General features: G+C 48.0%; 1 protein-coding gene across 1 annotated transcript; it reads left to right on the top strand.

The window, feature by feature from the left end:
* Positions 1–14366: 14366 nt before the first annotated feature.
* On the top strand, positions 14367–14894 carry BJ212DRAFT_1470182 (uncharacterized protein; the record flags this gene model as incomplete). The annotated part of the gene is made up of 3 exons (XM_041339010.1): positions 14367–14501; positions 14557–14787; positions 14841–14894. The coding sequence occupies 3 exons, from the start codon at positions 14367–14369 to the stop codon at positions 14892–14894; spliced, it is 420 nt and encodes a 139-aa protein (XP_041186239.1).
* Positions 14895–22572: the final 7678 nt, after the last annotated feature.

Genomic DNA, 22572 nt, shown 5'->3' with positions numbered 1-22572 from the left:
TAATTTTGTGTACATATGTATGTTCGCTGTTGTATCCTCCACAACTGATGATTTCCCACTTATATACCAATTATACGCTATCTGGGATACTGGACTTATTTGCTAAATCACATCACAACATGAACTTGTATGACTCGGATTATCATCCTCATGTGAGCTCATCCTTGCTGACGTTATACCCCGCAGAATGTTGATCTGGTCAAGTTTGACCACAACTCAGGGACATTCGGATATGAATTCCGGCGAGAGCATGAGTTTTGGCTACATATTCGACTCACTCTTTTCAGTCTCGACTACTGCCAGCTACTTCATCATTTCACCTCCCCACCTCCTCCAACATCTGGCCGCACAATATATCAACCTGGTGTGGCCTGTTCGTACAGGTCATGCACAACTGCCTATAGTCAATGTTCCTCTCGCTCAGAGTAAAGAGGTATGTTTGGTTGATCTTCATCATTGTATACTATGCCTCATAAATTATTTTGTGGCGCAGCACTGCAGCGGGTGCTCATAAAAAGGACGACAATATAGACCTGATGAATATTCCGATCCTCCGCCGAACCCTGATTCAGAACAACCAGCCACAGCAGTACAGCCTGCCACCAGAGAGCATGGAAGCAGCCGCTATTGTTTTTGTTTTTAGAGTTGTTTCGTTGACATTTCCCCGTTAAACTTTAGGGCAATTGTGTCACTCCTCGTACTTTTTACTAAACATGCACACATTTGGATACATTCTCATCCTTGAGATTTGGTTAAGGAGTCGGGGATATCATTGAGATTTGTTCAACTCGCATCCAGTACATCCATAGTAAGTTATAGAGTCAACTCACCCAGGAATATCGACACTTTGAAACTCCTTTCTTGACACGCTTCCTCGCTCCTTCATGAGCACTGGGTGAGAAAGCCTCGGATGTGGGCGTACTTAGAACAGTCTGATACAGCAGGATGAGGAAAGGTGATCTTGCCGAGTTCAAAGCGAAACCAACAAACAGGCAACGATAAAGTTGGGTGGGAAAAGGAAAACAGATTCAATGCCCCAATAACACCGATAGTAGCCATGGCTATGAGCCAAGAAGCGAAGCGAAGTAAATGTGATGAATGGAGGGATTTAGGGTGCAGTGCACAGCATAGATGGGCCATGCAGAAGGAGCGTGTTAGGGTATTTGTATATGCAAGGTGGAGTCCGAGGCCAATAATTGCACTCACATTCAAGAAGTCATCTTTCCCCAACGTCTTGACTGCTAAGTTCTCGGTAACACCAAATTCTCATTTGGACTTCCAACGCGGATAAACTGACGTTCGGCCATACCAGGGGGCCTATTTTCAAATCACTGTCAGTGTTAGTCGTATAGTACACCCACACCAGGAGACTCACTTTCGCGCCGTTAACATATCCAAAGCTCATACTCGATTACTTCACGGTTTCACTGGCGGAGACGCAGCCATGGCTTCTACATCAACAAAGGCAGCTGCCACGAAATCGATTTCGATTCCATCAATGACTTTAACGGGTCACAGAAATGAGATTCAATCTGTATCCTACTTTCCGGACGGTCAGCGAATGATCAGCGGATCTCTGGACAAGACTGCTCGGCAATGGGATCTGAAGGAGGGCAGGGAGATCGAGGAAGTGCGAGATGTTTGGGAGAAGGTATCGGCAGTGGCAGTGGCGGTATCAAGGGATGGTCGATGGGTTGTCACTGGTGGTGGACATTTCAATTGTGCAGAGTTGAAAGCCTGTGAGGTTGAGACGGGGAGTGTGAAAACATTCAAAATTCCCTCACAGGAAATCAACTGCATTGATATCTCTGCAGATAGCACGCTGCTAGCGAGCGGGGCATTTGATCGGACAGCGCGGATATGGAACTTGGATACTGGAAAACTCGTGGCTGGTCCATTCACGAGCTCTTGTAGCATGGGTGCAGTTCGATTCTCCCCAGACTCCAAGAAACTTGCGGTCAAGTCAGGCGCGGGGACGCGCCTTGAAATTTGGGATGTCGAAACACAAAAATTGGATGTGACGAGAGGGATATCTTGTAATGGTATACTTGCATTTCCGCCACTTTTCTGGACAAACAACAAAAACATCCTAGCCACTTTCACATTCGACACAAATGACCAAACCAATTGCAAGACGATCCACGAGTTTGACGCATCGACGCTGGAGAGTGTCGGAACTCCCTTTGAAGGGCACACCCTCAACATCAGTGGTCTAGCACTCTCATTTGATGGCGCTCTCCTCGCTAGCACTTCCTGGGACCACACCATCAAGCTCTGGGCTTTTGAGTCCCACCAGCTCCTTGCTTCCATTCACAATATTATTTTTCCTTCGATCCTTGTCTTTTCACCTGACTCCCACCAGCTAGCTTATACAACAAGCCACAAAGATGATTGCAAGATCTGCATCTGCGATATTTCACCCGAAGCCCTTGCTCAGGCCAGCGTACGCATTCCTTTCAAACGTACATCGTTCGTGTGCTAACATTCCCTTATAGACTAGCACACGCAAAAAGTCAGCTCGCCGTGATCTACTAAATGTGAGTGTTTCACCTTTTACTCATTACACCACTCATCGATCATCGTCATTGCAGTCTGATGCAGCTCCTCGTCTTCCTGCTGGGCGCCGCAGATCACCAATATCTGTCGTACCCATGGCTCCGAGACCTCCACCTACAATAGACCTGCAGCAACCCATGTTCCTTCGCCTCAGCAAACTTCTTCGCTTCTCTCCTCGCACGAACACTGGTCGAAACAGTCAACCTCGTGATCCCTTAGATGTCTGTTTCTTTTCGTGTTTCATTCACAGTTTATTCAACACTCGCGCTGCAGTTCTCTGCTACATTGCCCTTACCTACCAATCGCCCTCGTGCAGAAAACGCTCTATCGACACCCTTGCCTGGTGGCAGGGCCTTTTTCAATCCTATTCAGTCATCATCGGACAAGGGAAAACAAAAGATGCGTAAACTGAAACGAAAAACTGTAAAAGTTGTCGATGTTCCACTCGGACAAGCCACCTATGTTTGTTTTCTGCAATTCTGTTGGGCTCGTGAGATCTGACTGCGTCATTCACTAGGGCGATGTTGTTGGTGTGGACGACGGAATACGACCGTATGTTCTCTTCTTTTGCCTCAGCTGGTTCCAGAAAAAGGAGAAGAAGCAGGAACCACGCCCAGTCTATGACGATGAACTCGAGGACGACGAAGAGGAAGAAAATGTTCTTGATCCAGTCGTTTTGCCTCTTCCCGGGTACACTTAACCTAACCATCCACAAACATTCATTTACTAATGTGGTCTTCTAGGGTCCAGCACGAAGAAATTGAATTGAAATCGATGGCTAGTCAGTCACAACCAGAACCTGGACCATCTCGCCTTGCAGTAGCTGATGAACACTCAGAGGCGCAGTCTTCCTAAATATTTTATCCGTTGAGCATTTCATCTGTTGAATCTCGCACTGTACCTCCAGCTTTACGACTTGTTTTGGAAAAATAAACATAGTTGCGTCCTCACTTGAGTACATTGACGAGTGGGCGATATAATTTAGATACTCAAGCTTGAGAGTTTGGAAAGGGAAGCCTGATATGTCTACGCCTGGCATCAATGTATATGAACTCGTTCTCTGCCCAGACTAGCATTTCAGATTCGCCGGATCACAGTGAGAGCTGGCTACAAATCCGGGCTTCTGCCAGTGACTATGCTATTCAACAGGAACTGTGGCAAGTTATCGAGAATGGAAAAAGAGGATGTCCGGCTTCCTTTCTATGGAGCGTGGGTATCAGTAAGCTAATCGTCCATCACAGGGCGCTGCTTCATAGAGGATAAAGCGTGAACTCAGGATATGTGCCAACCTCAACCATCCAAATATTCTCCGCATTTTTGGCTATACGTATGGGTTCGGCCCATTTATAGCAATAGTCAGTCCTTGGGTGGAGAATGGTAATTTGACGGTCTACTTGGAGCGTGAGGGTGCGGCTCTTACTCTCCTTAGACGATTTCAGCTGGCAAGTCCTCTCTTCGCGTATTTTAGTAGACCACAACTGATGTAAAACTTAGCTAAGAGATATCATAGCTGGTCTGCGATATCGTATGTGATAGACTTTACTGTTGCCGGACCGAGCCATAAACTACTCCTCATAGTCCACGCCAACCGTGTCATCCATGGTGACTTCACTGGGGTGAGTTCGATGTTCTCGATGGTTCCAATTTCATTGAGACGTGAGCTCCAGCCTAACGTGCTGATCTATGGTGATGGCACTGCGTGTGTTGCTGACTTTGGCCTTTCCTTGATGTATTCCGAGGTTATAAGCGCCTCTCAGGCTTCCTGGACGTCCACGCTCAAAGGCAACATGCGATGGATGGCTCCTGAGCTGCTTGTATCAGGGCGGGAAGATGGATTCCTAACTCGTCCGAGCGAGCAAAGCAACATCTTTTCGTTCGGCGGTATCATGTTGCAGGTACGTGTTTGGAGTACTCTCAACTTGTTGATGATATCATTAGTTCTGCCTGTAGGTCCTCACCAACAAAATTCCTTATTATTACCTCCCGAATGACGCCGCCATCGTCCTATGCATAGCTAGGTCGGAAAAGCCCTTCCGATCTCGTTACACTGAGCTCCCTGAAAAATACTGGACGTTTATCGAGCAATGTTGGTCTAAAGTATACGAGGTGAGTGATTTTGAGCTTTTTTGAGTCTTAACCTGTATGCTCCTTGCTGGCATGATGTGGTATCTCATACCTTTTAAATTAAACAGTCTCTGGCCTTGCTGGCATAGCGTATGTCATGCTTCTAAGATTTTATAAGGAACTACCAACTTCAGGACACGTCATCACGATCCGCGGTAATCAGTGAGTATCTCGCAAAAGGTAATCACAGTCTTCGCATTTCTTTTCGTGATGCTCCAACATTGTGGGCACATGAGCCCGACATATTCTCGGGCCCATCTCAATCTCACCATACCATACAGTCCCTCATACACTTATTCTTCAAGCGTGAAAGTGACTTAACCAGCAAGGTACTTTTCCTGCTCACAGGACTTCGGCTCTCGGTTTCTGAACACGGTATCAATGGCTGGGAGCTCTATTCGCAGAGTAAGATAAGTCATTGGGTCACTTTTCCTCCTCACGACTCCTGCTCCTATGGACATTTTGTTTGCATTGAGATGTTTGTGGATCACCACCCAGTTATGCAAATCACTGTTGGACACATGCTGAGTATGAGCGTTGTCAGGGTGTTCTTATTTCGTGGTTCTTGAGCGCAATACTTGTATGGTGGGAATTCGACATTATACAACGCCTTCAGGTGTCATTGCCATAACTTCAAGAAGTCCTTTTTTTTCCAGTGATGCTACTTTCTCAACCAACGGTTATCTATTGCCCATAAGCACATGCCACTTCATACTTCAAATCCATATTCACAGCCTATCCAGGTGATCTCGCACGTCTCAAGCTGTTGTCCTGACATTGGTGAGTGGGTGGTTTATTGGTAGCACACAAGGAAACCAACCCAACTTACTAGCGCTAGCGATGCACATACCACATCATTTTTGACGCTGACACGCAGTCCACCATCTCTACCTAGCAGTTCTGCCCCTATGCCCTTCTTAGGCGGTTCCCTTCCTCTATCTACCCACGCTCAAGCGTTACTCTCATAACATTAACCAGTTGATGCGACTCTGCCCAGTGCTTTCTCATGCTGAAATATTGCTAGGTGCTCATATCATTCTGACACTGGGGACTTGAGGCGTGATGCCTGTGTAAACATACGGGAAACATGACCCAAGTCGCCAGTGTTGACGCGGATGGCCTCTCAAGTATCAGAGATTAGATCCACATACCCGGAGAAACTTCGCCGTCAAACAGACTTAGCTTGTTCGTCCGGTGTGCAAATATCTTGTTCCGTCTCACTGCCCTCCTCAATTAGTCTCCATGCAGAATGAATCAACGCCTACATGTATTCCTCTCCAGCAGACCAGAGGGACTGTGTCCGATATAACCGACTGAACTAACATATCCACGTGTTGTGACAAAGAAGAAATTAGACGATAAAGGGTGCCCATCACAACGTCACAGCAAACAGTCGAATCCGGTTCAGTCCCACCCATGCCAGCCGAAACCCCAGTTGATGGCAATCGTGACGGGGAGTGTTCTACAAGTGCCAGTGTTGTTGTCAAAATACTCTGTCTGAATGGACCTTCATCAGCGTGGTGTTACGCCCCAGTCGTACGTCAGGCTTCATGGCAGCAGCGTCCTTGGAGAACGGGTCTCGAGTGACGGTCATTGCACAATGACTCTCGTATCGCTCTCGGCCTGTTGAATTCTGGGTAAGGGCATCTCGTTTTTGGACTGTAGCGTCAGGAAGACATTCAAAACTGGGAACATTGTAGATTCAAAAGTGATCAGAGCGTAATCAAGACAAAAATAGTCGATGACAACAGGTTGTGTGGGTTGGTGAGGCACCAGCTTTGGATACTTAAGAACCTCTCAACTATGGGACGAGGAAAGGTCGTCTCCGTGTTGTCTCCGTACAATGTTAATAACAATTGTTTATATGTCTGCTAACGGTTAGAGCAGCACTGCAATAACGATACGCCAGAGCTAACAAGCACACAGCAACGTTGGCGGGTGGGAAATATAAACGAGATTGACGCCCTAGCACAGGAAGTGCTCATGGCTGTGAAAGGCTGTAAGTGGTTAAGCAAGGAGAAGTAGATTCGAGAGATAGCATATCTTGCACAATGGTTGTACTCACATCGTAGAATTTCTCCCTCTCAACTTCTTGGCAATGTCAATTCACATTCGAACTTCTAGCGCGGATTGACTGACGACTCTACTAGAGGCAAAATAATCGTTAAGGTTACAACACACGAGGAGAACTCACCACGGGTCCAGCAAACACATCCAAAGAATCACTTTCACGGTTTCGCTCGCGGAGACATGGCCATGGCTTCTACATCGAGGAAGGCAGCTGTCACAAACCGGATTCTGAGACCATCAATGACTTTGAAGGGTCACGGAGAATGGATTTATTCCATAGCTTACTTTCCAGACGGCCAGCGAATGATCAGCGGATCTGAGGACGAGACCGCTCGGCAATGGGATCTGAAGGCAGGCAGGGAGATTGAGGAAGCGCGGGATGTTTACGAGAAGGAGGTATGGGCAGTGGCGGTATCAAGGGATGGTCGATGGGTTGTCACTGGTGGTGGAGATCACAATCGTGGGGAGCTGAAAGCCTGTGAGGTTGAAACGGGGATCGTGAAAACATTTACAGGACACTCACAGACGATCGCCTGCATTGATATCTCCGCGGACAACACGTTACTGGCGAGTGGATCACAAGATAGAACAGCACGAATATGGAACTTGGACACTGGTAAACTTGTGGCTGGTCCGTTCGAGAGCGTTGGTGGCGTGGGCGCAGTTCGATTCTCCCTAGACTCGAAAACACTTAAGGTCGCAGTGAAGTCTTGGGTGGGGAAGTGGATTGAGGTCTGGGATGTCCAATCACAGACATTGGATGTGAGGAGAGGGAATTTAACGGAGGACACGTCACATACGCGCCAATGTTTTGGACCAAAAACATCATAGCCGCGTTCAGCTTCACCGGTACTATCGATGCCCTCGCCATGACTATCTACGAGTTCGATGCATCGACACTGCAGACTGTCGGAACTCCCTTCGAAGGTCACACCGACACTGTCACTGGTCTAGCACTTTCATTCGATGAAGCTCTTCTCGCTAGTGCTTCCTTCGATGACACTATCAGGCTGTGGGATTGCGAATCCCGCCAACTCCTCGCCTCCTTCGACGTTCAGAAGATCACTGCCCTTCTCCTCTCACCCGATTCGCGCCAACTAGCGTACAAGTCATACGCCAATGATGATCACGAGATCTGCATCTGCGATACTCCACCGGATGTTCTTACTCAGGCCAGTGTACGCCTTCCCCGCTATTCGTATGCTAATGTTCTCTTACAGACCAGTGCGCGCAACAAGTCAGCCGGTAGCGATCTACTGAATGTGCGTGTTTCATCTGTTATTTATTGTGCCACTCAGTCATTGATCACTGTCATTGCAGTCTGATGCAACTCGTCGTCATGCAGCTGGGCGCCGCAGACCACTAATTTCTACCGTACCTGTGTCGTCGAGACCTCTGCCTACAATAGACCCGCAGCAACCCGTTTTCGTTCGCCTTCGCAAATTTCTTTCTTTCTCGTCTCACACAAACGCAGTACATCCTATTCGGAACGATCAACCCCGTGATCCCTTAGATGTACGTCTCTTTTCTGGTTTACTTTGCATTTGATTGGACGCTCGTGTTGCAGTTCTCTGCTACGTTGCCCTTACCCCGCCCTCTCTTGGGGCACACCTCAACTCAGGGACGTCCAAATATAAATTCTGGCGAGAACGTGAGTTTCGGCTACTTGCCGTCACATATTCGACTCACTCTTTTTAGTCTCAACCACAACCAACCACCCGATCGTCTCCCTCCCCACCTACTGCATTCACATCCCGCACACACCACTTATCATCCTGGTGGCCTGTTCGTAGAGGTCATGCGCAGTCCCGCATCGTCGACGTTCCTCTTGCGCAGGCTAAAGAGGCATGTTCAGTTCATTTTTCTCCTCGAATTAAAGTTCAATGCATGGATTTACAGCGTAACGCTGCAGCAGATGCTCCCCAAAAAGATGAAAATATAGTACCTGATGAATATCTCGACCCTCCCTCACCGAACCCCGATTCACAACAAACAGCTGCTGCAGTGCAGACCAGCACCGGAGAGCATGGGGGCGACCGGTCACGTGTCTGCTTCTAGCGTTGAGTGGTCGATATTTCCTGTGTTTTATCATTGCTGATAACTCGCATTCAGTGCTCTATGGACGTGGACACATGTTTTTTGTAACTTTAGCTCTCGCCTTGTCCTTGGTGTTTTGATACATGAGTGAGATACACACAGAACGTCCTCAGTAAGCTATGTGCTAACGATTGTGTTTTTGCCATTTCGTAAGGGCTCTGAGTTAAAGTCTATCCTTTGATGATTGTTTCTGTAGAAAACGAATCCGTTCCCTCCTCTCTGGGAGTCAATTGGGTAAAATGATATCTGCACATGCGGGATAGCGTCGCTAAATCGAGATCGACATCCAGAAGTTCCACGCGCCGGTCCATGTATCGCTTCTAGTTGGGTTAAATAGAATATATAAAATTCGCGATGCGAGAGGCTGACCCACCGACCCAAAGCGCAAATTATCGGGTGGGTCAGTGATTCCAATCGATATTCCGTCGTCTTGGTAAAGGGCAGTGTTGGTGGTCGTGGGTGAGGATGTCGAGAGAAGACATCTGGAAGTCTGACAGCTTTGCCGATGCTTGCGACGTCGATGAAGCACAGACGAATGAAGGTAGTCGTTCATTCTTGAGTAGGGCATTTCCAGAGTTTTGTGGTGCCTAATGCTTCACGCTGGGAGTCAACGCTGCAGTGAACAGCGCTTGGGGGCTGGTGGTCAAGGATGTCCTTTTAGTTGATGTAGAGCTTACCCCTTCGCGCACCCTCACAACTACCTTGCAGTGCGAGAGACTCTACTTTCCCTTGTCGCACTTCAGGTACGCAGTTCTTGTCTGCAGAAAGGCTCGGTGTTGCACATTCGTAAGCAAGAAGCGCTGGAATGTCTGCATCGCGTGGGTCGTATCGAAAATGCCATCTATGGTGGGGAAAACGAGATGGAATTTAAATGGAAGTCTCTTCCATAGTTGGCTATAGAGTTTATCAGTCTTACAAAATCGCTGGAAAGTGAGTTTGGGAGTGGCCAGATAATTGCAAGTTTCGACCTCATGGTCACTGCTTACGCCGCACAAGATAAACGCTCTCATTGTCATGTGAATAGATGAGGTCGAGTACTTGTCGGAGTTTGAAGAAACAAAGTGTAGACGTCTCACGTCTGCAACTCACCCTCACTGCACAAGTCATCGCCGGCTCATCCGTCTCCACTATGAATCTCACATGAACTGTTCGAAAAATTTGTTGGTGATCCCAAGGTGTGATATCAGACGGTTCAACAACTATTCTATCCATATGTACATGGTAGTCCAGCACATCCCCTCCCCGATGCAACATCATGCAGCCCTTGTAAGTTAGTACCCTGAAGGAACACTGATTTTCGTCTTGGTCAACGAGGACGTTATGAGTCGCTAAAACCATGCATCTAATTCATGGCCAGCCACAGGCACTATCTCATTCACCTTGGTGAGTCTTTCCGTTTAGACGATACTCCTTCCACAGAGCTGATATTCGACCACAGAGAATAGTCATCTGAATAGACACCCACGCTGATATATAAATACAGTTCAGTCTACCCAGAGTAGATACATACACGGAATGCCCCTCGAACTTCTCAATATCGACCCTTCGTCCATCTCCAGACTTCGTTCTTGCGAAGTTTGACTGGTTCTCGCCTTCATCGAGTTGCGGAACGTGGACAAGGCTATATTTCGGAAGCAACACTTTTAGTATCTACGAGGTTGATTGGTGCGTTGGCTTTCGTATGGAGGGGCGCAGACGCTGACTCGGTGACGTACTAGGCATCTACAAGGTAGTCAAAGTGGCACTCGACTATGTCAATTGGCGCATTCACCTGAGCCTTGACGTCGACACACTCGATCCGAGTTTTGCGCCTAACGCGGGAGCACCAGTAAGCATTTTGAGTTGATTATTGACAATCAGTGGTTTTAGTGGGATGGAGTCAGTTATATGGTTTGCACGCTTTTGATGACACAATGCGCACCGAAAATACCTTCTGATGGAAATGTGTTTTGAAGGTCACGAAAATGCGCACAATTTACCACGTATCCCGAGTCAGATATCTGACGCTGCAGGCACTCACTATATGCGTGAAATAAGCACATTTGCTTGTGCAGATCCTTTATACATCGTTTGTCCCGTTTCATTGAGACTTGCAGCTACAAACACTTCGATCCGTTGTAGGAATGGCCAAGTCTACGACAGGCAGACGATGTCTTCCTACATGAATTTATTCCAACTCGTCAGATATGAAGTCAATGACCAGCACTCCCCAAAATCCCGCAGGTGCGCGGTGGCCTTACAGGACACTACATCTTGGAGGTGATTCATAAGACTGGGTTTCTCGTCGCGCTTAACTTAATGGTACGTCTGTTACTTTCTCTCGTATAGGGTATTGACGTAACCTGATATGTTCCACTGGACGCAGATCGCTTGTGGAGGTGGAGATACTGTAATATGGGGTGCTCAGTCAAGAGCACAATAACTCGCTATTCTGTAAGAGTAGGGAAGGTTTGCATGGGTTGCTAAGGTGTGGAGTTCACATCCGAGATCCTTGTGGACTCTTGTGGACTGTTCCCGCCACATATCTATATCGTTAGTATCAACAACTATGTGATCTCATATATTTATATTAATGGATTTTGTCGATAGATCTCGAGTAAGCAATTTCGGATGGTAATATCAAGTCTGTCGGTAACGTCTGGAGTACATATACACGAAGAACATACCCAGCCGAGGGGGGACTGTTCTACAATCAATAAGATCCGACGCGTCGTGTTCAATGTTTGTGAATAAATGGTACTCCTCTCGACCTAATTGAACATCTCCACAGCCGTATCGGGGAATATCCGGGTGGCCTATGTGTTATACTATTGTCTGTGGACAGAATTAAAGTCAGTGGACGCATTCCTTTGTATTCGTGCTGTTTAACTTGGGTAACAATTTGTGGTCCACAACGCTTCATCCACTCATAGCGGGTTCTTTAACAGTTTAAATTCTGCTACTTGTGTCTCGTTCCTCCTCTTCACAGTCCATCGCATTTTGCCCTCCACGTCTATCATCTAACTTGTGTACTGTGAGTTACTCTTCTACACTTACTTCCCCTTCTGTCGCTCATCTTATCCTGCCACAAGCTAGAGCGTACCGCCGTCTGCAGTCCGCCTTAACCATCTCAGATAATTGAAATGCAACAGCAGCAGCCAGCTCAAACAGGCCAATGGTCGATCCCAGGCCCGCCTCAACATGAGTTTCATCCTTACCCTCCCATGCCTCACCCTCCACCAGTCCCCTCACGTCTCGCACCTTATCCCCCGGAGGTCTACACATATGTATATCAACAATATATGCACGGGGTTCACCCATTCTGCGGAGCGTCATACCAGGCCCCTCCCTACAATTTGGGTGGGTATCCCCCTGCCGTCCAGAGTATGGGTGTACCGCCGGCGGCTGAGCAGCCTAGCTATCCTTCCGCACCCCCCTTGGCGCAACCCTCCTACAACCAACATTTGGAGCAAGTACCAGAGCAGCGAGTACCGGAGCAGCAAGCACCGGAGAAGCCAGCACCAGTAGCCGCCGCTGAGGAAAGCGTTGTCAAGCGCGGAAAGCGCAAGGCGGTGGACTTGGATGATGATGATGCTCCCCCACAAAAGAAGCAAATGGTCCATGCCCTTCTTTACCATCCAGATTTTGTGAGTCCATTTTTTTGTATAGCTCTCGCTATCATTCTGATGGTTGTTTCATCAGGAACTGGTAGAAAGTAACGGCGAGGCCCGTTACAAATGCTGCCTGCCGCAGTGCGAAAACGCAGCTGCAGTGCGACAAGCTGGTATTCAAGGCCATATCAGATCGAAGAGGCACCAGAAAGCCGGTGTTCGGTTCCAATCACCAGTACGTAACGAAGCGTGAGTACTGTAGTGCTTTCGGATGTGACTTAAAGGCTGATATATAAATTCCGACTAGTGTCAGTCGCGTGGACCCTTCGAATATAAGCCGCTCTTGTTCCAAGAACCAACAAGAGGCCAACGAGGTCTCTCAAAGACCTTGCGAAGGTCCGACTTCAAGCCAGCCGTTCGAATATTTTTCCAACAATTTTGAAGAAACTACCGATTTCACTCCGGGCGAGCCGTTGCAAGAGCCTGTCAACAGTCTTGATAAAACTGTCGATTCGGCTTGGGACGAGCAGGTGAACGAGTTTTTCAGCATTATTAACAAGGCCGCCGAATCGACTTCGGGCGAGCAGTTGGAAGAGGCTGTCAACAATTTTGAAGGAACTGCTGATTCGGCTTCGGGCGAGCAGTTGGCGTTTGTCAACAGTCTTGACAAAACTGACGATTCGGTACCGGACGACTTGTTTGAATATTGTATGAACAATCTCGACAAAATGTACTATTCGGCTCCGGCTCCGGGCGAGTCGTTGGATGATTTGTTAAATCGTTTGCTTTCTTCGCAGGCATCTTGAATCGTCGCTACTTCATTCTGACAATATTGTAACATCATGTACACCTGGATACATACAAAGTACGATACGGCTGCAAGCTGGGACTTGCAAGACTCGTGCAAGGCACATGGGGCGAATTCGGAATGTACGGGGCTGTAGTCTACTACTCAAGTTGAAGTTTGAATTACATAATTATGTAACCACCAGTATATATGTAATATCTATGGTTTCCAGTCCCTATCACTGGAATCAAATCCTTGCTCAGGAACATATGCACATATCCCAGATCGGAAGTACTGGCTACGCTTGGGGCTACATTGATGACTGTGTTTGGCGTACGTCGTTGTCTCTGTGTCCCTTCTTGTGCACCAAGTCCAGAGTGGAGTGAACATGGCTCGCTTCCTCATTGCTGCTGCCATGCTATTCTACTGCAGCAGTGATGGGAATTCCGCCCTCTTTGTGCAATGACTTGCTTTTGTTTACCAAAGGTATGCTCTGCGGCTGATCTAGTAGGTGGACGTAAAGCAAATGCAGCCATACGAGATTGAATTCTACCGCAACAGCCTAGGGCCCTGACTAACCTAGGTACCCGCGCACTTGCGTCAAGCATTTGCGCTGGAGAAATCTCTAGTTACTATCGATCGAGGACGTCAAGCTGTCCGGCCTCACATCACCGCTAGCCTGAGCGTATGAACGGGCGGTGTATGTACAAGCTTCAGTAACCTCACTGCTTCAGTGGCAACTGGCGGCAACAAGTTACCGACGTGTGGGATTGAATGTCAACGGTATGTATTGGACTTGACATGATTAGGGGTGAATTTCCGAAATGCAGTGCTCCTTCACCCATCTCATGGCTGATCTGAAACATTGATATGGTCATGCTTCGTCACAATTATGGCTGTTTCCCAAAATATTCTGACCGTGGATCGACATTATGTAGGTACATTTCTTTAAATCCACCTATGTCAAAGTTATTGAAACCGTGCAATGATGATTTACATAATTCACGACGCAGTGCATGTATCATTTGAAACTCAATACCGCCGTAGACAATGCCACCTTGGGTATAAAGTTGCCCAACTTATTTGACATGCAAGCAAGACCTAGAAAGCGCCTTAACCCCCACACTCAACTTCCCGTTAACATGCTCTTCAAGTACATAGCTGTCTTTGCCGTAGGGATTTCTGCTACCTTGGCTCAGACAATCGAGCTAGGGTTCCCCCAGAATGGGGACAACTTCTGTCCCGGTCAAGAAGTAGTCGTTCAAGCCATTCAACCGGTTGGTAGTTCGTTTGTTTCTCAGTATCATGCGTCACTCTGACAGGTGCCTATAGGAATCCTTGGCATCTTGCATTCAGGTTGGCATTGCCTTAGCAATCGATGACTGCGTGAACGGCTCGTGCCCCGATCCTGCAGAGGCGTTAGGATCTGTTCTCTATGCAGGTTCCTGGACACCTGAGAACCACCCTCCTGGCGGTTTCTACCAGAACTTTACCGTCACTATCCCGTCTTACCTTGCAGAGGGTCCTGCTATCTTTACACTTACGCACTTGTGTCTCCTTGGGGTACGAGATCTTCCGTTTTTATCTTCATTCGCAGTCTAAGGCTGATTTTATAGGCGGCTCCATATCCGTTCCTTGAATATCGCAACGCGACGGTGAACATTGTGTGAACGGTGGACACCGGAAAAAGGTTTTCATCATATGAATTCACATGGACGTACTGGATCTGGACTCTTATTTCGTGTCTTCTATGAAACTCGAGAACTTAAGTAATTGTTGATGTAGGATCGGAGGAATTGACTATCTGTCGTACTTTACTTCGCTAGCACTCGTATACGGACGTAACCTGTGAGTAAAGGGTGAGTACTAGGAGACGAAACAAGAAAATCCATGCGGACTCTGGTAAAAAGTTTGGAATCACTTGTTCTGCTCACAGCGTGCCACCAAGGAAGACTGAGCATACATGTGTCAAGACATATTGTTCGATACTCCATCCCGCGTTGCCTGTTCTATGTTCTTACCCTTCTCTCTACGCTGCCCACTTTTGCACGTCTTCAAAGACTTGATCAAGTTTTTCACTGCCATCTCCACTTTTGACAGCCCCTTGGGTGGGTCAACATTTAATCTGGTATCCATGTTGAAATCTTCCTCGATTTTATTTTGCCGGGGACTTCGCCAGATATGCCAGAAAAAGAGCAGTGTGACGGAAGCAAAGAATCCAAGAAGACTCAATAGAGTCACAAGTATGATTTTACTGCGTATGTTGGTGCCTTGGATGCAGAAGGCGGCGATTGCGATGGTAAAGCAGAGGACAGACCACAGAAGTGACACTACTGGAAATGAGAGAAAACAAGCAGTAATGGTCAAGTCAACGTGTCCACCCAGGCGTCGGACATGGTACAGGTACGACTCCTGAGATCGAATCAATAATCCATCAATAATATTGAATTGGATATGACACTTGCTGCATCCTGGTAGAGCGCATCCACCTTGCCGCGGTGTCGCCACACATGGTGCACCCCGACAGTGATGCTCATCATAGCGAACAATGATGATGCAAGTGAAGCAGTTTTTTGTAGCGCATCGATCCCCTAGACGAATAAATTTATCAGTTGATGGTACACATATTGGGTTGTATTGCTTACAGGAACGGCCAGGAATGCTACGTTGGCACTGACAAAAACAGTCGCCTGTGGTTGAATGTATGCAAGTTAGACATGTCTACTGCCGCTCGATGGCAAGCCTTACAAGCAAATTGGAGTCTGTCGTCATGTTGAGCGAAGAGAATGTTGCAAGATGGACGGCGCTTACCTGCCCATTCATCAAGGAACTGTTGCATCAACCTCCGAAAATCGGGGAGGTAAACGGCCCCTTTGACTCTTGTCCCTTGTAGCCGCGTCCGATACATGGAATGAGCCCCAAATAGTGGCAAGGTCGGATAATCTCCTGGAACGAGGACTCCGGAATAGCTACATTCCGATATATTCGGTCTTCAGGTATGCCCCAGTGATACCGCATGCGAGATTTCTCAACTTCTGTCATTACTCTGGCGATATGCCATACGATGGCCGGAATGACAGCGTTTTCTGTCGATTCCTGTCTATCTATATCACGGCATTAATAATTAATTCTGATGCATCACCAACCAGAAGACGATAGAGCTACCTTTCAAATCCTAGTATATTCGAAGAAAGCGTTCACATTGACGATCAACAAATGGGAATGGCGTGTTTCTGAAATCGCGGATCCTTTCTGAGTGGGAAAAATCAGCGCATGTACCGCAGGAAATGACAAAAACGAACCATTGGCGCCGAACGTGATGGCATTCAAAAATTCGACTTCGTAATCCCATGGCAAGAAGGGATTATGCATGGGGTACGATTCAAGATGCTTCCAGAAAAGTTCCTTGGCTTGTTCCACTACTACAAGAAAATGAGATCGAATTCACGTGGTTCTCATTGATTACATACCATCGTCCCCATCCATGCGCAGAGCACGTCTTGAATTGATGGCAACATGGTAGATATCTGCGGCGTCGGACGAATCAAGCCGCGGAAGCGTCACTATATGTTCACAAGATGGGAGTTCCTTTGGATCAGCGACTTTGATAAACTTGCTTATCTCCTTCTTTCGGATGCGCTCGATGTTTTGAAGTATCAAAGGCTCCCGTATGTCATTCGGTGTGACCAAATTGAAGCGACGATGATAGAAGTAAACTTTGCCACTGAAGTGAACGTATTTAGTCCAGAATTTGGGCAGTGCACTGTGGCCCCAATCAGTCACAGATACGTAGAGTTTGTGGCAGTCTTACCGTGTCTCAGAGAAATAGAAGGAGCTGTCCTTGGAGTAGAAAAACTCGGGGGGACCGACGACTGTTCTTGTTACCATATCGGGATGTGTGGTCCATTCCTCGTTCAGTTTTGCTCTTCGGGTCATAGTATCTGTGGTTGAGGTAGCCTCCCTTACGATACCTCTTTGAGGGCTGGTTTTGACAGAGGAGCGTTCTGGTCCTTTACCAACTCCTGTACCAGTTTGACTAAAGGTCGATGCAAATGGAGCCACGGAGGCACCATCTGATGGCGCCAAGTGTTCGTCCTTGTCAGAAGATCTTTCCTCAAGAGCAGGAATGTTATTCGCAAGTCTATTCCACTCAGTTCGAGCGGCGGATATGTCAGTCGGAACAAACCTGAACGGGAGTGAGAAGGAGGTGGTGTCATTTTGTGTGTCGAGAGTAGTCATTGTCTGAAGGCGTTTGTTTGCCTGGGGTCAGTGAGCTTGCCATGGAACAGATCTGGTGCTTATCATAAGCACCAGATCTGTTTCATTGACAGCACACTACAAGTGATGCTGTTATTTGCAGAAGGTCCAGGGAACATTTCATGATAGTGTTTGTAGCCAGGACAACGATCTGACAGCACGGACAAGTACATGCTGCCATCGTAGGTCCATATAGGTCTTTGTGTTACCTGCACTTCAGAATCAGATAGGTAAGGTCCCAGGTTTAATCAAGGGCTGCGATTATGAACGCTCGACTACTAGCAGTGACTGATTCGGGACAAGGCATTTTGGATAACAAGCAGAAAGAACAAGGACAAACTTTCCTATCTAGGATTCACAAGAAACTAGCCGGTCACCCCCCGATTTTGGTAAGTGTCGTATTCTTCATTACAATCCGAAAAAAAATCAAGCAGCTGCTACATACATAATACCCACGCAACGATTACACTATGACCGGCGACTGGTGCTACTAGTAATAAACAGTAAGATACAATACTCTCACCATTACCAGGACAGCAACAATCTTGCTACGACGGTCGACTCTCCCCTCTCCCAGATAAAAACGACGAAAAAGCAAGTTCACTGCTCAGCGGAGCAAGTCCCAGCTTCGGATTTGGAGGAGGCTCGGCCGGAACGGGTGATCCTGGCGTCTCTCCTAAACGTGAGCCAGATGGGAAACTACCGGTTTGGAAGGCAGACAGGTCTGGTTTACTGTCAAAGACCCCTAAAGTTGGGTAAGCTTTGAGAGCAAATAATGAATGTTCTACAACGTACCTAGCTTGCGGAGCCATCGCTGCCGGACTTGGTGATATCCCCTTGATGGTAACGCTTTCTGGACCAAGTCCCACTTCTGTCCGTATTTGGCGACAGCCTGTTAAAATGTGTCAAGAATCTGGCTGCTGTATAATCACAAAATACCGACCTGAGCAAGTAGATCATCCTCCTCCTTGCTCCACTTGACGTAAGGACTTCGCTGCCTCTTTGGGACATCTTGGCCTACAACCCTGGTGACCTCCTTGTTCTTCGTGATCGCCACAGATTCTATTCCGGTTCCGGGACTAGAACTCGGTTCGGTATTATCAGCGATCGAATCAGCACTTCCTGCGTCAGTCTTTCCAGGAGCTGTCTCGTGTCGCAGATGTGCTTGCAAATCCGACGGTGCATCTCCCCAACTACTACTGATCGGGGTTGTGACTGCCCGTTGGTGTAGTACAGATGTTGGGGCCACAGTTTCTGTAATTAGGGAACTTTCCCGAGGAGAAAGAGGCACAAGGAATGGATCAACGAGTGCGGACTGACTGGGGGGCGCATTCACACTAGGATCGGGAGTGGGCTCGGCAGGAGGTATTGGTGGTGGTGTAGCCCCATTGCTAGGAGGATCATGCCTCACCTGATCAGCCGACTCGGGTCGCGGAGGAGGGGTAGGGGATATTGTCATAGGCTGAGTGGGGGAAGGCGTTGAGGCGGTCGCGATTTCACGAGCAGAACCGGGGTCTCCGGACGAAACTTGTGTAGGTCCATCGGACCATTGGACTGGGTGTAGATTTGGCGGCCCAGAACCCCAGTCAACTGCATTTGCTCGAGGTAAAGACGAGGGACGACGGGACCGAGGAGGCTGGGGCGCAACGTCAGGTACGGATTGCTTCTTTTTTGACCTGCTTTTCTCTCTCAGCTGATTGTCGAGGGATTTATCAGGAATACTGGGAGCCTTTTCTTTCCCTTTGCCCTTGGGCAGTGAGCGAGGTTCCAAATGACTCTGCTGATCTTGCGAAGAGAATACGGCAGCTTGGTCAGCTAGTACGTCTAGCCCTGATCTAACCCTGCCAACAGCAGTCGAATTGGAGCCAGCTGAGCTACTACTCGGTTGTCCTGCACCTTGATCTCTTGCTTGATCTCTGAGCGCACTAACCTTGTCTCGGGCAACGATTTTCCTGCGTTTCGGTACAGGACTATCAGGGATGTCGCTTGATCGCGAACGCCTTGTGCCAGTGACGGTCTCTTCCTCATCTTCATCATTATCCATCATTGACCTTGCTGCACTCAAAAGAGAGTCCAAAGGCGTTGGTGGGTTCTGGTTACGCGCACCTTGCTGCTTCTTCTGTTGGTGGGTAGAGGAAGACGCTGAAGCTGCTGTCTTAGAAGAGCTCGGAGTTTGTAGCAGGTGGTGTGAATATGCTGGAACAAGCACGGGGACAGCACCTGGGCGCATAGGACTATTGAGATAGACGTACCCTGGCCCAGGGGGAACAGCTGTCATGCGCTTTGGTGTCTTGGGGGTAGCAACAACGGTTGATGTTGATTCCTCTCGCTGCTTATCCAGGGTCTGTGTGAGGCCAGCCATTATACCAGCACGCTGTTTTCCGATTCTCTTTGCCGCTAGGAGCAAGTGTTCTGTTCTTGCATCCGCAGTTAGAACTCGCGGAGCTTGTCTTTGAGAGTGCCGGCGCTTGGAAGGATGCGGATGGAGACTTGCTGCCGCTGTACGAGATTTCTGCTTTGGCGTGGTCGTAGGTGTATCCTCAGTGTCTCCTGGATGGTCATCATCAGAAGGATCAGGGCCAGGGTCCTCGTCCTCCGTAGTTAGTGGATGATCTTTCCTTCTCCGCCGGTGTGGACGAGTCTTTGGTACTTGATTCAAGGTGGCAGTCCCATTTAATGCGAGAGGTTGCATGAGAAGCAAGGGGCGGAGGCGGGATAGTTCGCCTTCGAGGATGGAGAGACGTGATTGAGTTTCGTGAAGCTGGTGGGGAATCAGCAATAGGGGTGCGTAATGGAAGGAGAGGCTCACTCGTTGGCGGAGACTTCGGTTGTCTGCTTCAGTTATAGCATGTTGTCGCTCAAGCTCCTGGATCAAAGTTAGTTACTGGTAATCCGAAGAAAAGGGGGCAACGAAGATGACAAAAAGCTATAATGAATTTTCGCATGTCTATTAGACTGGCTTACTGCCAGCAGCGTCGCAGTCAAGTAATCGGTGTGAAAAGTGATTTATCAAGACGACCATGCAGTCTTGCTAAACCAACATCGCTAAAAAGAGATAAGAATGACTTACTTCATCCTTGTCGGACGGACTCCTGTGCTTAGCCTGCTGTGTAATAAGTGCTTCGGCCATTCGTGCCCAACTATCCTTCTCTGAGTTCCACCGCAATCTCTGCTCCTCTGCCTGTCGCACGAGTATATCACGCTGGTCAATTAGGCAGGATATAATTTCGGCCTGTCTAATGATTTGCTCTGGATCAGGATGCACGACATCATTTTCCTTCGCCATCTATCAGTATAGATATGGAGCTTAAGTCTAACCGTCCTGTGATAGTATTGAACGGGACATAACGCACTATATCGGGTAACTCTTTCTCCCCTCCACCGAGATCATGCATGTCCATGATATTCATACGCACTTCTTGTATGTCAGTGTCATTTTGGGGCCTAGGAGATGCGATTTTGGGCCGGAGGGGTAGTTGAGAGTCATCCAGTGTTGCAAGTGGTGGCGCCGGGGAGAGAGATATAATATGAACAAGGTCATCAAGAGCTAGAGGTGGATATTCATTGCTCATCACAACCGACAGCGAGAGGCCTTGTCAGTACGGGTCTTGGTCGTCGTGGGTGACGATGAGCAGGAGTCGTCGACCGCAAGAAATCAAAAAGCCAAATAACGCCAACCCAACGCGCGGTGCACGTCACATGATCTGTCGGAGTTGCATAAGCTATAGTCATGTGACATTGTGCTGTTGCAGTTGGACCGGCTCCTGTTTTGGAGAATGTAAGGTCTTTCGTGCGTTTCATGATTTTTATGCGATTCGTGTTTAATTACTGCTAGTGATACCCCCCATCTTGTGCATATCTTGATTATCATCAGCGACGATGGGTTCAACCCCATTTCATCGTCTAGCCCTGGTTCTTCCCCCGCTGTTTCTCACTGTTTATCTCTTAGCCAGCTTCCCGCGACCACCTACTGTACCCATCATCCACACATCCCTAGCGCACCTTCCGAGCTCATCGCCGTCGTGGAATGTATACCCAGAGGACTTGTATAGTGGAGGTGCATACGCTAACCTACCTCTAGGACGGGTACGTACTTTGCTGATGTGTACCCATGTTCTAGTGCTGACGAGTATATTACCCAGGTGCGATATTGGCTCATAGGACCGGAGGACGGACAGCGTGTGCGTGTTTTCGTGCGCGTGAGTATCATGTACTTATCAAGACTACTAGATTGTTTTGATACATGGCCTTTCCATCCCGGCCATCGTCTGGAAAGACGTAGCACCTGTACTCGCCTCACGAGGATACCGTGTACTTCTGTATGGTGTGTTTTTGTCTTGCAATGTATGTTACGGTCCGAACCCACTCATGTTGTAGATTTATATGGTCGCGGTTACTCGGATGCCCCTCAAGTCACTTATGATACCACCCTTCACACCACCCAACTCGCGCTCCTTATGCAACATGTCAAATGGGATAATGCATTTATTGTTGGATTGTCAATGGTAAATTCATTTTATTTTGTTGATTTACCACTTAATTCCCTCTCCAGGGAGGTGGCATTGCTACTGCATTCTCAGCCCACTTTCCTCATCTGGTGAATGGAAAGGTCGCTCTTATTGCTTCAGCAGGTATTATGGAGGTAATTGGCAACCAGAGAAGCAAAGTTTTAATCTCACGTATCTCACATAGTCGAGCGATATCTCTCGTACCTCAAAATTTATGTCAACTCCCCTCGTGCAAACGGTGTCCGCCCTCCCACCTTTCCAAGTAAGCTTGAGGAACTGCTCTATTTTCTCTGCCATCTGACTTTGACGTAGCATTACATGCGTCTCCTTGCGAATACCTCTAAATCCTCGGAACTTTGTGAAACCAATCCGATACAAGAAGTCTGTGTTTCCTGACTACCTGTTTCACGGCCACTAAATACTACTCTCTCAGATTGTCCGTCTCCAAACCGCGCATCTCCCTCACTACAACGCTGCTGTGGCATCTTCCCTTCGCGACGGCCCTATTCGTGGCTTACACTTTGCATTCCAATCACTCGCACGCTCTAGCAACCAAGTGTTGCTCATTCATGTAAGAATTCGC

This window comes from Suillus subaureus (assembly GCF_016647635.1).
Source record: "Suillus subaureus strain MN1 chromosome Unknown BJ212scaffold_81, whole genome shotgun sequence".
Lineage (NCBI taxonomy): Eukaryota > Fungi > Basidiomycota > Agaricomycetes > Boletales > Suillaceae > Suillus > Suillus subaureus.
This window is presented reverse-complemented; position numbering and strand designations above follow the sequence as displayed.